We start from the raw sequence: 15,782 nt of genomic DNA, 5'->3' as shown, positions 1-15,782 counted from the left end.
AAACATTGCAATTTGACATATGCAAATTAGCCGTCTGTACACCAATATGGCCGACGACCGGAAATACGATACCCTATGACGTAAAGTGAAAACCGTAAAGTATTGAAACTTGTTAAATACTCAATAAATTATTATTATTATTATTATTATTATTATTATTATTATTATTATTATCAGCAGTAAACACGTTTGAATGCTAATTAGGTAAGCTAGATAGGGCGTAATTTCGTAACCTACCAGCATGACAGGATTAATTAATAATATATACAATCACTTAAAACCAATTATTAATGTTCTTAAGATGCAGTTTAAATACTTGGAATGTTTGAAATGTCCTTAAGATGTGATTAATTTGAATGTTCTTGCAATGTTCACTGTGCAGCTTAATACCGCTTTCTGCATTCTGAGTAATACATCTTTGTATCTTGCTCCAAAGATATTCTTCATCTCAGGCTCCATCTCTTTAGACCATCCTCCAAGAACGTCCAAAATGAGGTTCACTTGCAAGATCGTGTATCCTGGGTGTTGTTTTGTGAGCTCAAGTCTAAGTGCTCCATACTTCTTCGTCTTCTCTTTGTCTTTCTTTTCTCGGTTGTTAACCCACGGACAGCTCATTTCCACCATGAGTACTTTCTTGTTATTGTGGTCGATGAAACGCGCGTCCACACGGTTAGATCGTACATACATGTGGTCAGCATATACAGGTACATCCCAGTATGCTTCAGCGTCAGTTGATTTGTAGAGTGGTTTAGGTTTGACATCAGAAAACCATGGGGGTGTACTATCAGCCAGTTTGAGATCTCTTAGCATCTCAAAGAAAAACACTTTCAAAGCAGCGTTGTGTCTATCCAGGTACTTGGACTGTGCAAGAGACGGACATCCAGCCAGTACATGTGCCAGACATTCGGAACCCTCGCCGCACATTCTGCATGTGACATTATTCTTGTCTGTTGTTCCCGTCTTGTAGGCGGAGTAGACTCTCGTTGAGGTTAGCTGTTCGTACAATTCCATAATGCCTGCAACACAATGGGTAGGAGCGCTTACCCACTTGTTAAGCCATGCAAAGCAGCCTTCATGACTTAATTGATCATCCTGCCATCTTGCTTTCAGTAGACTTCCTTGCCAATGTTGATCTTCAACCTTCCCCACGAGTTTTTCATTTACAGCTTTCTTAAGGTGTTTCTTAATGTGCATTCCCTTGATCTGTATCTACGGTTCTTCTAATGGGCTACATGACGGTTCTGGGGTATTTAGGTTCAGAGTTGTTCTCAGTTCCTTATTATTATTATTATTATTATTATTATTATTATTATTATTATTATTATTATTATTATTATTATTATTATTATAAAGGGAATGTTTATAGTAGCGATGACATGGATCGGATGATGATACTAGTATTTGGACAGAGAGGGGGGCATGTTTCTAGAGCATTTTAAATGAGGTCCTGCGTATTACTGAGCATAATGGATTAAATTAAAGTTGTATAAATTCCGAAAGAAATCAGACATAGATAAAGCTATAAAAAAATAACAAGGACCGAAGTGCAGTGTTAATATTATTCAGGTATTTAAACTGAAAACTAATCAAGAATTGCTTTATAAATGCGATTGGGAATCCGTAGCTGTATCTGAATCTGTTTGGATTTTTTTATTGGGGTGTAGGGTTTGGGCTCTAAAAGATGACTACGTATTCTACTATAAAACAAAACCACTGTCTACTAGACAGAGGTTTTGAACATTTTTTTTAACTGAAAAAAAGGGTGAATCGATCAGAAAAACATACATTACAAAAGTCCATATCAACTGAATATGTTTAGTTTGTAATCGTGGTTTGTAGACATTGAATCTAAAACTTTTGAAAGTTAACTTTGACTGATGATAACTTTCACGGACAGGAAAATAGTATCGATAACAGAATCTTAGCATCATTTAACTAATAATCCATAGCAACTCTTCTCATCGTAATCCTTAAACCGATTTGACCAAACAATGGCATATTTTCTTAAACCGCACCGCTGTAAAATGAAAAACTTTGGAAGTCTTCAAAGGTCTTGGGAAAGGAATTTTGGACTCGATGATGACAGCTGATTTTATCTTGTTAGTTTTTCAATGAAAGACAAGGGGGAATTTAATTTCACTCCGAGTTCGGCCATCATGCTCATCATGAGGCCACACAATGTGTTCTTTGAAATGCAGCCTGTCGGAAACCAAACAGCTGAGAAAGTATTGGAAAAATTAGAGCAAGAAATTTGGGCCGGTGTTAAACAGACCTCCATATTACAACTGTTAACTATGTTAATTACAAGCTAAAAAGAAAGAAAAGAACGAAGGATCTTTCAATGAATTGCAAGCCTTAATATCTTTAAGAACTGAGTGTCAATACATTTTGTTCAATCTATAAGTATTTTTTACGGTCCTAGTTCTTGAAAGACTGCCTGTTCTATGTAATTTATGCACAGGAAATATTTTTAAAAACTTTTGTTTGTTTTTGTAATATAAGGTTTAATACTAGGTTGAAAATGATGCTCGTACTCGTATTTATTAAAGTTAATCTGTTTTTTTCTTGAATCAAAATTTAAAGCAGTTAGGCAATTTTTGCAGTAGATCCTCACCATATGTACGTTTTTTTAACACCATGATCATGAGATAATATTTATTGTATGAGTCATACAATTCTTACCAATCAATTACTGTCGAAGGTTAGAGTCATTGAAGTCTCGAGCAGCTATTTTAAGCAAACTTTGGAATCTTTTGTTCTTTGATCGTGCGTTTTGACATTATAGAACAGCTTGAGTTAACAGGTGTAACTTTGTGTCTGAAAAAAGCGTTGTTCGATCACAGGCGAAAAGAAAATTTAATTTTAAAAATATGTTTGAAATTAATAATAGTTTTTTTTTGAATATCCATTTTCTTTTCCTACGGAATTCAAATATGTTTCAAATCACAAAAATGGAATCTAGAAAACGGCGCGATGTTACATTTAGAATGGTTGGATCGTTTCGTGTTTTCTTAAACATATCTGGAATCACTCAGATGATGTACAGCACAATAAACTTAAAAAAAAAAACTCACCATTTTATTCATTACAAAATTGGGTTTAACAATACGGTGATAAAAGAAGATCTGGGCTTACAATGGCTATGATTTTGGCTTCGTCATGATGTGAGAACCAATAGTTAAGACATTTTGTTCAGCTATTAAGATCTTTTCAATTCAATCATTTAACATCGCTTAAGGCAAGTGACTTCATTAAGTCCTTAATTGAAAGTACCACTGGTGGTTTTAAAGAAGGGCAGGTTTTACGAGATAAGATCAAGGGAAACCGGGGAATTTCCCTCACGAACTACGTGCGCGCTCGAAGTCATTAAAAAGGCTTGAAGACAGCTCAGGCTAAACCTGGAACACATTATCAGCTTTAATCTTCTTGTTTGTTGTAAAGTGAAAGTCAAAGAATACTGAGATTCGCTATTTTTAGACACAAATCTGTATGACACAGTAATTGAACGGACAATCAGACAGCCATTTTAGGTCATGTTTACAATTTTGAATCATGAAGCCGCAGTAAATTTCAAAGCATTCTTGGTAAGCGATGCCGTTTTTCACTGGCTAACTTTGCATATATTACAAAATTTAAAAATAGAATAAGCACCTCTAAAATGCTTTATACGGGAATTCTTAAGCTTTTAAGTATTTTCACATCAACCACTATGACAATCACGTGTTAAGAGGTTAAACATTAATCATCCATCACAGTTAAAGGGCTCGAGGTTTCCATACCTAACAGAAGCTACTTGGTTTTGTTACTTTTCAACCTCGTTTGATCATAATGAAAGAATTCTATTACAAAACCTAAATATGTTGGGTAAGGCTCTATTGGCCGTACGAAGTTAGATACGTTACTGAGTAACAGGTGATTTACTAATTTTAATGTAGCCTTACTCGTTGTCAGCCCTGTCTTTTATTAACTTGTGTCTATTTTAAATCTGGAATTATTAAGGGATTATTTTTAGATTTTGAAATTACTTGTTGATAAATGGAATAAAGATTATTTGATATTTTTTTATTGACTAACTCCGCCAAGCTTTACTTTACGAGCACATTTGTTGAACACATCGTAAAGTTGGTCAACGAAGAAAAAGATTTTTGATAATTTGCAATTTTGATTTTACACTTTTGAAAAATTTATGCTATTCAAAAAAGAAACAATCATTCATGAAAGCAGCACCTGTTTAATGGGCAATTAGGAGTTAAATCCTTTGAGGGTTGATTATTTCTTCATGGCAAAAACTCATTATTTTCATTATAGTTTATTCCCAAAGTTAATTGTGTGCATATAAATAGTGACAATCTTATGAATGTATAGTTATATAGGAATATAAAGAGTAATATATCACACGTCAGTGAGACTTTCTAAATGCATGGTTCGGTAAAAGTATGTTTATATTAGTCATTGTATTAGTTCTAATTAGACGTCTCTAACTTATCTTAGTCACACGATATAAAACCAACACTCTTAATCAGTGTTTATTAGTAAGTTTCGTAAGAGTGAGGATTGCCAAGTTTTAAAGAGGTTTTTGCAGTTGTTTAAGTCTGTATCAAGGTGCTTATGATTAGAAACAAACAAACAACAGCTACAACAACAACGACAACAACAACAACAAAAAAAACAACAATGAAATTAAATAAAAATCTATGTAGAAAATTTCCTTTGTGCGCGAGAGAATCAATATTTCAGATATGGTTTGGATTCTCACATGACACAAAACGGCTCACTTCAAGTTAATTTAGGAATCCAGAGCTAAAACATCATGAACAAGCATTTGCTTTGTTATTAATTTTTTGTGTGAACTTTCTTGAGTCTTCCTTCAATTATTCTAGTGGTTAACAGGTTTTAAAGTGATCAAGTCAACGTTCTCAAATATATCAAACATCATTGGCTGTTGCATAAGCTAGCTCATAAACTATAGTCTTAAAGGGAAAGGGATATCAAAAGGCTCATTTTGTTATGAATTATTTTTAAAAACTGGGAATTGGATATTCTTACTTTCTACCTTAGTTTTAAATATATACATTTTTTAAAGATAATGACTGAGACTAGAAAAATTTACAGCGTGATTATAGAACGTTTCTCAGTTCCAACTACATAGTTGTTTATATTGTTTTCAAACTAAACAGACCCCAGATGAATAAGGGTGGGTAGAGACGTAGTGCATTTTCAACGCATTCTTCTGATAAAACGCTCTGTCACAGAATTCACACTTGAACGGCTTGTTCGGCAAGTGTATTCTCTTGTGGGTGTTCAAGGTTGAAGCAAGAGTGAAACCTTTACCACATGTCTCACACTTGTGTGGACGCTGACCGGTGTGTCCAAAGATGTGTGCTTGTAAGTTGCTTTTCTGGTTAAAGCCCTTGTCACAATATTGACATTTGTACATCCTCACGTCTGAGTGGGTCCTCATGTGGTACTTGAGATGTGTTAACTGCTTGAACCCTCGCCCGCATTTAGCGCATTTGTGGGGCTTCTCTCCTGTGTGGATGTAGCGATGTATTCTCAAATCTGCTTTCTGGTGAAATCGTTTGCCGCAAAACTCACAAGCATGGGGCTTGTTGGCGGAGTGTGTTCTCATATGAGTGTACAGGTTCGATGTTCTATTAAATGTTTTCTTGCAAACGCTACAAATAATTGCTTTCTTTGAATTTGAATCATCTTGATTCTCTGCAGCTTGATCTAGGGAAATCTTTGGCTGTGTTTCACTGTTCTTTGGATCTTCAAGTGCTTTGGTTTTCTCCTTTTTCACTTGGCTCACAGCTATCAACTTGCTTCCACTTTCTCCACTTTTTTCGTTTCTTTCTTCTTTTGTAGTATCACATTTCTTGCCTTCCAAAATTTCCTTACTGCTTCTTGATTCATCGACTTTATCTTTCCAAGCTGTTGGTGTTTCATCGCCGTTTGCTTTTCTTTCTGAGTTGTGAGCTGAATAAGAACTAAAGATCTTGTCTTTTCTCCTGTCTTTGTCGATACGCCTGATATGATTCTCTGCTGTTATAGTTTCTTCTGTGGGGAAGTCCTTCTTGGAGAACTCGTCTTCCATTACAGTGGCATGGACTGGTAAAGGCACGTCTTTGAATCTTTCTCTTTGCCCCCGACTTCTTTTCTGCTTGTATCCCAAGTCATTCATATGGATTATTCTCGCTCCTGCATCGTCCAGAATCATCGTTTGTGTCTGATTGGTAAATGGAACTTCAGATTTTGAAGCCTGAAATTCATCAAACCTCTGTCTCTCATTTCTGGTGTCCAACCACCTTGCATTCGATGTTACGTTATTATAGTGAATGAGTGGTATTTCTTCGTTACAGCATGGATAAAAAACTTTCTCTTTTTCGATAAATGCTAAGCTTCCATTATCTGTGACAGGAAATGGACGCCGAATGTCGAACGGCACGTTGCTCAAGCCATTGAACAAAAATTCAGGCTTTGGTGTGGGGATCAGCATATTTGGAACTGGCAAATATCTAACATATTCTCCAGTTGATGGTCTATTCCCAGGGTGTTGCTCTGTAGAGAACGCATCAAAGGCTTTTGTCTGGTTATTTCTTTCCGCGCCTGGATGTTCAACTCTTAGAAAGGCAATCCTTTGCTTATCATAAACATCATCTTTACCTGCAATTCGGTTAAAATAAGGCCAATTTGAATCTGCCTGGAGTCGGTAGGGATAATGATGTTCAAATCTTTCCTTGGACTGGAAACCACCATCTTCTTCACTCTGTTTGAAGCTCTTTGGTTCGTTTTTAGAATAGCATTCGGATCTGTTCGGGTTGGCAAATAGTACTCCGTACTTAGGATGCCACCTGGGCAAACGTTCTTCTTGCAAAGACCTGTAAGCCTGTTCGTCAGGAACGTATCGTGCGCTCGGTTCTTCAGTTATAAAACACTTACGATTTCGGGGATCAATCGAGGGTAGGTAGGCAGAATTCCTGTGAACCTGCTCATTATTTGGTCTTGGCCCTAGCTTACAGCCACTTCCAGCAACAACGCGGTAATCTGATGGCATTTCATGGATTCCTATTCTTTCGTACGTGGGATAGGGATCTGCGTACGTTTTGTTGAACTGAGTATAGGCGATGTTGTTGGCATCTTGAGGCATTTTTCTTTCTCCTTCTTTGGCCTGATGCCATATTGGGGCCTCCAAGGGACGGGCATGACTTGTTGGATGAAATTCTCTGAAATCATTCCTAAGTGAGTGTTCCTCTGTATGTAGTTCATAGAGCTTTCGTTTCTTGTTTGTTTGCTTGGAATCTTTCCTTTCATTTGGGCTGCTCATTTCTGTAGCGTCATGGATTTTGCCACCGTCTCTTGATACGTCAGTCTTCCTTCTTTGGGTACTTTCCTTTATTTCATGGAAATCTTTCTCGGTTCCTCCTACTTCTCTAGTGTCTTTGGTATCATTAGAGGAACTTTGGTTGCCTCTTCTTTCTTCTTTGACAGCAGCAAAATTGGTGTCTTTAGGAAGGCGTGGACTATTGCCTTTCAAAGAAGTTTGGGCCTCGTAGAAAAAACTTTTCGGCCTTGACACATCAATTCCACTCTGGTGCTCATCGTCGGTTTTCTCTTTCTTTACTTGTACTTCTACGACAATCATTGGGCCAGAATCCACATCGTTTACCGCTGCCGTTTCTCTCTTGGCTTTGGCGTTAGGGTCTTTTACTACTACAGTTCTTTGCTTTAACATGTTATGATAGTGGGAGCGTCTCACAACGTTAACATCAGAGTACGAGCAACCATATGATTCCATTTTTCAAGCCTCTTCAATTTATTACAGTTTTCTACTTTCAAACTAACAGATGTTTTCTTCTAGAAGATTCACGCTGTTTAAGTTGTAATTGAGACGAAATTTCTGAAACGAAAACAAACGTGTAGATTAGAAAAAAACTTCACAGCTTGAAAGATACGCACGCGAAAAGACTAACCCCTTTGTTTTATGCACAAAGAGTAGATTAGCTTTTTACGATACCTTTAGGGGCCCCTAAAAGACTAAACGCAATAATTACCTAGATAGTTATCAAAACATTATATAGTGGTGCCTTGCTGATAACAATACCAGTAATCCTCCTTACTTTTAAACAAAGTTTTTGAACATTTATCTGACAACTGGAGATATTTTCATTACCTATTGCAACTGGATAAAAACCTGTAAATTAGTTTGTGAATGTGTGTGAGTCAACGAAAACCCTTACTAATGCTCTCTTGATTATTACGCACATTGATACATTTAAGTTAAAGATATTCTCTATGATAATTGTAAGGTGAAAAACCGAAGAACGCGAGGGTTTTCGGAATGAGCACACGCGCAAGTTGATGACGCGGCACGGGACAAGGGTGACGCGCAAACTTAGGCCCCGTCCACACGTATCCGGAAATTTTTGTATCCACAATTTTTATTTTTTTTATTTTTTACGGATACGGGTTGTGTCCACACGTGCCCGCCAATTTTTGTGTCCGTATCCGCAAAATTTACGAAAACGGACACGTGTGGACGGTGAAAACGATTCAAATACGCTGCGTGTGGACGCAAACATTTTCGTATCCGTAAAAAATAATTTGCGGATACAAAAATTTCCGGATACGTGTGGACGGGGCCTTACAAGGGTAAACTGCATGCAGTTACTAAAAAGAGCCCAATAGAACAAGGAATTTACATGGCGCGCGCGTTATTAAGAAGTCCCCCTCTCTTAATTATGCTCTCTTGATGTAATAATATAAAAAGAATAGATGAGAACAATCTCAACCTCATGAATTTCAAAATAAAAAATAATCCGGATTTTTTTAATGAACAATTATGCAAGGGGCATTTTGGTAAAAGCTTAGAATTTATGGCGGACCATTATACGGTGCATCATACACCGGATATCATTTAAAACCAATATGCAAAACCGAGTATCGATTTTATTGAACCTTGAGAGCTTATTACTCCTCTTAGATTCTTTATTAACATTGATTAAAGTGCATAAGACACTAAAAAAGATTAATGTTAAAAGTGTTAAAAATTAATAAAAATATCACGGTTAAATTCGTTTTAAAAACGTATTTCTCTAGAAATTCAAGAAAACTTAGCACAAGTTGTGACGTCTCCAGTTTTAGTTCCAAATACACGAAATATGTTTGAATGTAGAATCTTAATTTCAGGTAGTACAGTTTTCAGTTTCCCAACATTTGAAGAGTAGTACGTAAGCTATCAAATGAAGCGGAATAGAATATGCCTTTTGTCGTTATTTTATACGAATTACAATTTATATTTAGTGCTTTACTACCGAATCTACAGTACGTGTCAACAAAATGTCGTCACAAATTGGGATTAATTTTCTCAGATATCTCAAGAAATAAGCTTTTGAAACAAATTTTATTGCGATATATTTATTATTACTAACAAACTATACATTTTAAACGATGAAATGTTTTCGTGTCATATACACTTTAAACATTTCCAATACAGGTGTCCCCAGGTGCCCTTACCTTGGACTTGACAGTAGAATAGTATCAATTAATGTTAACGAAAAATTTTGAATTGTTTAATCAGTTAATATTTATGGTAATTTCCATAATTTCAAATTCTATCCAATCCGTTGTCGAAAAATTAAAGAATTCCGAATATATTAGCTATCAAATTACGTGACTACACATCTAAGGACGAAATACAATTAATTGAAAAATGAAAATGAAGAAGAAAAAGGAAATGAAAGTCACGTTGAAGGAACTAAAACCGTTCAACCTTTACCATATTCTTAAGTCATCAGTTTTCAAAAGCCGTTAGATTTCAAATCAAATGGCAATCAAAATTCAGCATCACCTGTGTGTTAGGTATAGTCTCGCATACTACCCTTTAAAAGTAGTCTCAAAGAGTAGTCTCAAAGAGTAGTCTCAAAGAGTAGTCTCAAAGAGTAGTCTCAAAGAGTAGTCTCAAAGAGCTAGCTTACTGAAGCCAGCTGTCATAAGATTTATTTTAAGTTTTCGTGCAACACAGCAGTAGTGTACCGGTTAAATTAGTCGAGACAATAAGCGCATTAGATAAGAAGAGTTTGATAACTATGAGTTTTATTACTACTAGTTAATTTGTTTTCCTTTGGTTCTAGATTGTACTTTAGTTAATCTAAATAACTATTCATTCATAATTATCTGAAGTCCAAGTAAAGAACTTGTTACAACAGTGAAACACTTGAGCCGTGAACAGTTTTTTTTGGCATCACTTGAAAAAGAAAAAAAGAAAAAAAATGCCTACTTAAATCATCCCTTGAACCAATGTATTGGAAATAATATTCATTTGGATCTCTCGGTGTATTTGAATTCAATGTTTCATTGTATAGGGTTTGAAACAGTAGAAAGCTCAGGAAATAATAACATGAAAAAGAAAAAAAAAAACTCGAATTGTTTTCACCGGTACGAGTGTCGTTACCGTCATTCACACCGTATACGAATAGTTCCTAAACTGAATGAAAACTATATTTTCAAAGTCTTTAAATTCTGTAGCAAGCTAGGTATTTGAGTGTTTTGAACCTTGACAATATGTCATGAGCGATGTCGTGCAGTGTGCCCATACATTTTGGGTGCAGCTGTCCTGAAAAATGTACGATTTATTTTTATGTATATAAGAAAAGTTGGAGTATTCAGAATTGGAAATTGGCAATAAATGTTGTGCTTGAACTATATATGATAAAATATTGCTATAGCACAGTCATCTTTTTCTGTCCCATTTTGCATGAAATGTGTCCATCGACAAGCAAAAACTGTGCAAGAAAGAACAACTCATAAAGCAGATTATGATTTTAAGGGACAAAAAAATTATGAATTGGGCCCGGTTATATGAAGGGTGGATTGCATAACAACCGAGCCCAGAACTGATGCCAAAGTAAATAAAATGAAGTGGGAATAACTAACGATAATTATTACAAACACTAGCATTCCTATAGGAAGAATCGCCGCATATATCAAAGTGTTAGTTGGTTATTGAGTAATAATAACAGATACTTACTTGATAGATCTCACTTGATCTTTCTTTTCATTGTTTTTCTGTTTTCATCACATTGGTTAACAATTTTATCAAGTCGTTTTGGTTATATTTCCTATAGGACACAAAATATACACCACTCCGGTTCAATTTTTTCACAACAACGTATTAGCCAATCAGTGAACATTTTGTTCAAAGCTTTCAAATAAATAAAACATATCTTCGAAAAGATTCACCATTGGCAAATTTTGTTTTATTTCGGATAATGATGATTTTTCCTCGCCAATAACTTGAAGAAAAACGTACTAATAATAAATGAATAATAAAGAAGAAAAAAAAGGGGAGAAGGAAATTTGCGTCTGCTTAATACTAAGCAGTTACCATATAACATGTTGACTAAAGACTTTGTTATGGTTATCTTAATGTTTTCTTATTCTTTTTACGAAAACAACTCACACTGACCCCAACCTTCGGACCCCCTGGAATTGACTAAACCTTACTGGTGGTCTGTACAATGGAAATAATTCCATCGAAAATATTTTTCATTTCAAGAGAAGAAACCCCTAATTGCTTTGGCCCTTGGGATACCAGTGAAGTTCACTATGGGATCAAACTGAACGGTTAGACTAAAAAAATTCCTCTGGCTCATCAATATTTAAAAGCTTAGTGATCTACCTCCACCACCCCCCCCCCCCCCCTCTCCCATCTCCCCTCCCCCGACGATAGACTTCTATTCCTACTTACCCTCTCATTTTCCAAACAAATAATGACTTGTTATGAATAAGAATAACGTAACGAATATGAATAAAAATTCTTATTCTTCGGGTATTTGAACGTATTTCGAACCACTTTTTTCAATATTTTCGAAGAAGCCTTGTTCTTTAGAGTAATATACTTTATCGTCAAAACCCGAAAAGAAAAACTGAAAAAAAGAAGTAAATAATGAAGCTTAGTTCAAAGTGCCACATGTATTTAGCGCTTAGTTTTCGCACTAATAAATATGACTCTAATTTTAGGCATTTTACCGCAGCACCGAAATACTAGTGCCAAATAAATTATTATTTTGTCTTTTGTTTCGTCAAAACGTTGGGGGATCCATTGATATTGGTTCAATATGCATGACTTTAACATTAGGTGAACTGATAGAGTAGTCTTTCAAAAAAAGAAGTTTTAATAGATTTGAAATGAGTCATTGATTATGGATACTGTACTAGAGAGAAATCAAAGCCTGAAACTGTGTTTTCCTTGGAGTTCCTCTTACATGATAGTGCGTTAGCTCTAATTTCGTTGCAAAGAACAAATCATCTTTTTTTCTGTCTCTCTCTCTCTTTCCCAAAGATGGAAATAAATTCACCATGCTGCCTAGCAACGGGTACTCGGTTGCCTAAAAAAAATATAATGCCGGGATAATCAGTACGAAGCACTGCCTATATTTTCAACTGTAACACTGAATTGGCTTCCCATTGTTTCCATACGTACACTTCCTTATAGGAAAAATAGATTAGCTTAAATATCATGAAATATGTTGAACAATTTGGATAACTAGTGTTCTACACTGACTAGCGACTAATCATGACTAGCCTCTCATACATGTGAAAACGCTTTTGTTTCCACGTGAACACGAAGCTAGTTGTCGCTTGTCAGTGCAGAATGATAGTTATTCAAATTGACCGCCATATTTCAATACGATGTTTAAGACTACCGATTTACACCAATTCATTCATCTTCACGTTTTTCTGATATCAATAATCAGTACAAATATATATCTAAATTCCGCAATAATCTAACTTGTATATGTCCCGTTCACGTTAACATCTTTTATTTAGTACACATTTCATCGTTCGGCGCGATTTCGTATAAACGGACTAAATATACTAGATCCGATCCAATGCCGGCTTGCAATGATGGCAAAGATTCTAGCAATTTCACTTAAGCATGCTTTGATGACTATCATCCAATTCCATAGATAGTATTGTCTTACAGGATAGTCAGCAACGTTAAAGAAAGTGAAAGCCACTTGTGTGAAATCGATGCACATGAGACGACACAGATGACTGATACTGAACACATACTTCAACATCTGCGCACACTCAGTACTGACATCAATATTTCTATCACTCGACTTTATTTTACCATCATGAAAGAAAACTTATTAGATTAGAAACTAGGCTATCCGTGATATTCGCGGTTTCTATCAGTCATGTTAAAACTGCTTTATACATACTTTGACATCTAAGGAATAAGTAGTGTTTCTAAGTCTCCTGCACTGCATTGCGCCGCAACTGCAAATATCAAATATTAGAATTCATAACAAATGCTAGATATAGATGCAATCGTCCAATTTTTCCTATCGCGCATTCTTTTTTAAATATTTTGGCGCCAGGTACGTTGTCTCTCATGGTATGGCAGGATAAAATGCTACAAATAAGTCGCGCATCCCATTCTCATTTCAGCGAGAATTTTCCTTGTTAACTGTCCTTTGTGTGGAACTATATACTGACTCAATTTTCAAAAAACAGAAGCAAGATTTTCCCATTTTGTTCAAAATTGTTCCCAAGAGTACCCCCCCCCCCCCCTCTCTCTCTCTCTCTTCCAATTGCACTAGTAAAGTTCCGACGACTTTCATTTTCTTTGGAAAATCGCTGGATCGATTTTACTAGATGATTTTTAGCTTTCATTGTTATAAGTAGAATCAAAATAAAAATCGACTGAAGGGTATATAAATTCTCATTAACAACGACTTCTTCAGACATTGCATAAATATTTAGCACTGCACTTATTCACGAGAAAGAGCAAAGGTTAAGTTCGTCTCTTTTTCCACAAATTCAGTGTTTTTGATACGGATCAGCTAAGTAAACTCCTTTAAAAACCGAAACAGTTCAAACAAAAAATCAAGAGACCTTACTGAAAATGTAACTAAGGTTATATGTCAAAGCTAGCCCATGGATGTGTTACTAAGTTTGAGACTTTTTTTGTCTTGGCATTATATACAGTGCGCAATAATAATACGAATCCCTCTTTAACATTGCATATTTTCATACGGACCGATTAATATCTACAGTGTTTAATCATCAATGCCAAGCATAGCGACTCAATACGGTTTCTACTCCTGCAAAATAGTCGCCGGCTTTGAAACCTTTATTTTGCAAAATTCAGTGTAGTCCTTTCAGACGAAACGTCTGCTGTCAGTCATGGGATGTATGTATTTATATGTATACTATTTCTGACAATTTGGAAAAGTTTGAAAGTGAAACTACTGCGCAAAGAACAACGTTGTGACTCTATCGATGTTCAGAGAATGCAACCATTATATTGTTATTCTTTCCTTTCGTGCAACCAAATTCAACGCGGCTCCACTCAGCGAATGATATAGCGAGTAAGTGTGATCGGTGACTATTATATTTCGTATCAGCCTTCTTCTTACTTAGATTCTTATCCCTGACTTTCTTTTAAAGTACAGGGGTTCTAATACAGAATAAAACAAATTTGGTTAAGGTTACCGGATAGTTCTAATTGAGAAAGTCGAAAATGCATGGATAAGACTCCCAAAATAGGCTAATAAAACTTTTCAAAAATGTTGAATAATGTGCGTAAACTTAATATATGAAAGGTGTCGATTCATATATTTGCTTTAGTCAAGTTTTTATAGCGAGCGTTTGGTTACTCTAGCTTGTTAATTATCACCTTTTGACCGCTATTTGCCTGTACCTTAACACCGAAAAGAGTCATTGGTGTAAAATATATCTATATACCCTTACATTCGTTAGAACAAACAATTATTCTTTTCCAAGGTAGATTTGAAGCAGCAAGACACGCCTAAAGTACAAATTCTTCATCCATCACATTTTTGAAACTAAACGGTTAAATATCCTACCTATAGAAATATTTTAACTTTTTCAATACTTTCCTTAGAAGAGTATCAACTAAAGCAGACCAACTACATTCCTTTCGCCGATATTTTCATTATAACTTGTTTCAATTCCGTCATTCTATAAGATTCTTGTATTGTTTTCAGCACTTGTTATCCAAATATAGAGCGAGACATTTCATTACGCAAGTACATATATAGGAAGGCTTGGTCAAGGTGTAATCCACTTTTTTACAGACTTACCTATCTTCTGTAGTCTTTTAAGAACAGCAGCTAGCACGACGACCAGCATATAGCAGTGTTGTGCGTTCGTTGCGGATTCCAAAAGAAACTGTTTTTCTTTTCGTCAGCCCGTCTTTTATCAAGCTGAGCCTAAAATAATCAATAAACGAGTGCCTGATTTTCATTGTCAAGCAAATAGAAACGGCACGCCTTAGCGGCGCGACAATAATTACATTCACTGTTTTTAGTTTTGATAGACATGTGTTTCTTCAAATGCGTATGCCTTGTCAATCTTCAACCTCATCACCCCATATACTAGGAAAGCTACACTACCTTCACTAAGTCATTTAAGGGAATGTTTTTAATATCGATCTTTACATTCCTCGGCCAAGTTCTCGTAATTCTTGTTCTTTTTCAGTCTAAACATTTTATTGTAGTAATAGTTTTGGCTAGAGATTGACTATAATAATCTTAGTCTAAATACTCTTTGAGATAGCTTTCGCGAAGAGTAATTACGACCAACAAGGACTTTAATATTATTTGTTCGTCATCAAACGGTGACATTTTATCTCTTATTTTGTTCCAAAAAATTGCCGTTCGTTTAGTCATTTCCTTCATTCAATTCAGGACACCCACAAAATCAAGTTACAAAAACATACTAAACTTTTCTCTTACTAAAATTGTTTGGAA

The 15,782-nt window shown here is 35.5% G+C and overlaps 3 protein-coding genes across 4 annotated transcripts in view; 1 reads left to right on the top strand and 2 right to left on the bottom strand.

Moving 5' to 3' along the window:
* Window positions 1-15,782, top strand: part of LOC116307366 (histamine H2 receptor) — a 159,794-nt gene that overhangs the window by 142,350 nt on the left and 1,662 nt on the right. The gene's annotated exons all lie outside the window — the stretch shown is intronic.
* LOC148914143 (uncharacterized) lies at window positions 260-2,278 on the bottom strand. Its single transcript, XM_089026471.1, has 2 exons — window positions 2,273-2,278; window positions 260-1,203 (listed from the first exon to the last, which is right to left on the bottom strand). Exons 1-2 carry the CDS (start codon window positions 2,276-2,278, stop codon window positions 337-339), a joined length of 873 nt encoding a protein of 290 aa, XP_088882597.1. The 3' UTR covers window positions 260-336.
* LOC116307364 (uncharacterized) lies at window positions 4,351-7,884 on the bottom strand. The gene has a single exon (XM_031717560.2). The coding sequence runs from the start codon at window positions 7,793-7,795 to the stop codon at window positions 5,165-5,167; it is 2,631 nt and encodes an 876-aa protein (XP_031573420.1). The 5' UTR covers window positions 7,796-7,884; the 3' UTR covers window positions 4,351-5,164.

Source organism: Actinia tenebrosa, unplaced genomic scaffold, assembly GCF_029948245.1.
Source record: "Actinia tenebrosa isolate PJP-AT-01 unplaced genomic scaffold, QUT_ActTen_1.0 PGA_scaffold0__85_contigs__length_37466705, whole genome shotgun sequence".
Lineage (NCBI taxonomy): Eukaryota > Metazoa > Cnidaria > Anthozoa > Actiniaria > Actiniidae > Actinia > Actinia tenebrosa.
This window is presented reverse-complemented; position numbering and strand designations above follow the sequence as displayed.

Bases quoted from the DNA above. Each gene is read 5' to 3' on its own strand.
- LOC116307364 (XM_031717560.2), bottom strand. From the start codon at position 7,795: ATGGAATCATATGGTTGCTCGTACTCTGATGTTAACGTTGTGAGACGC.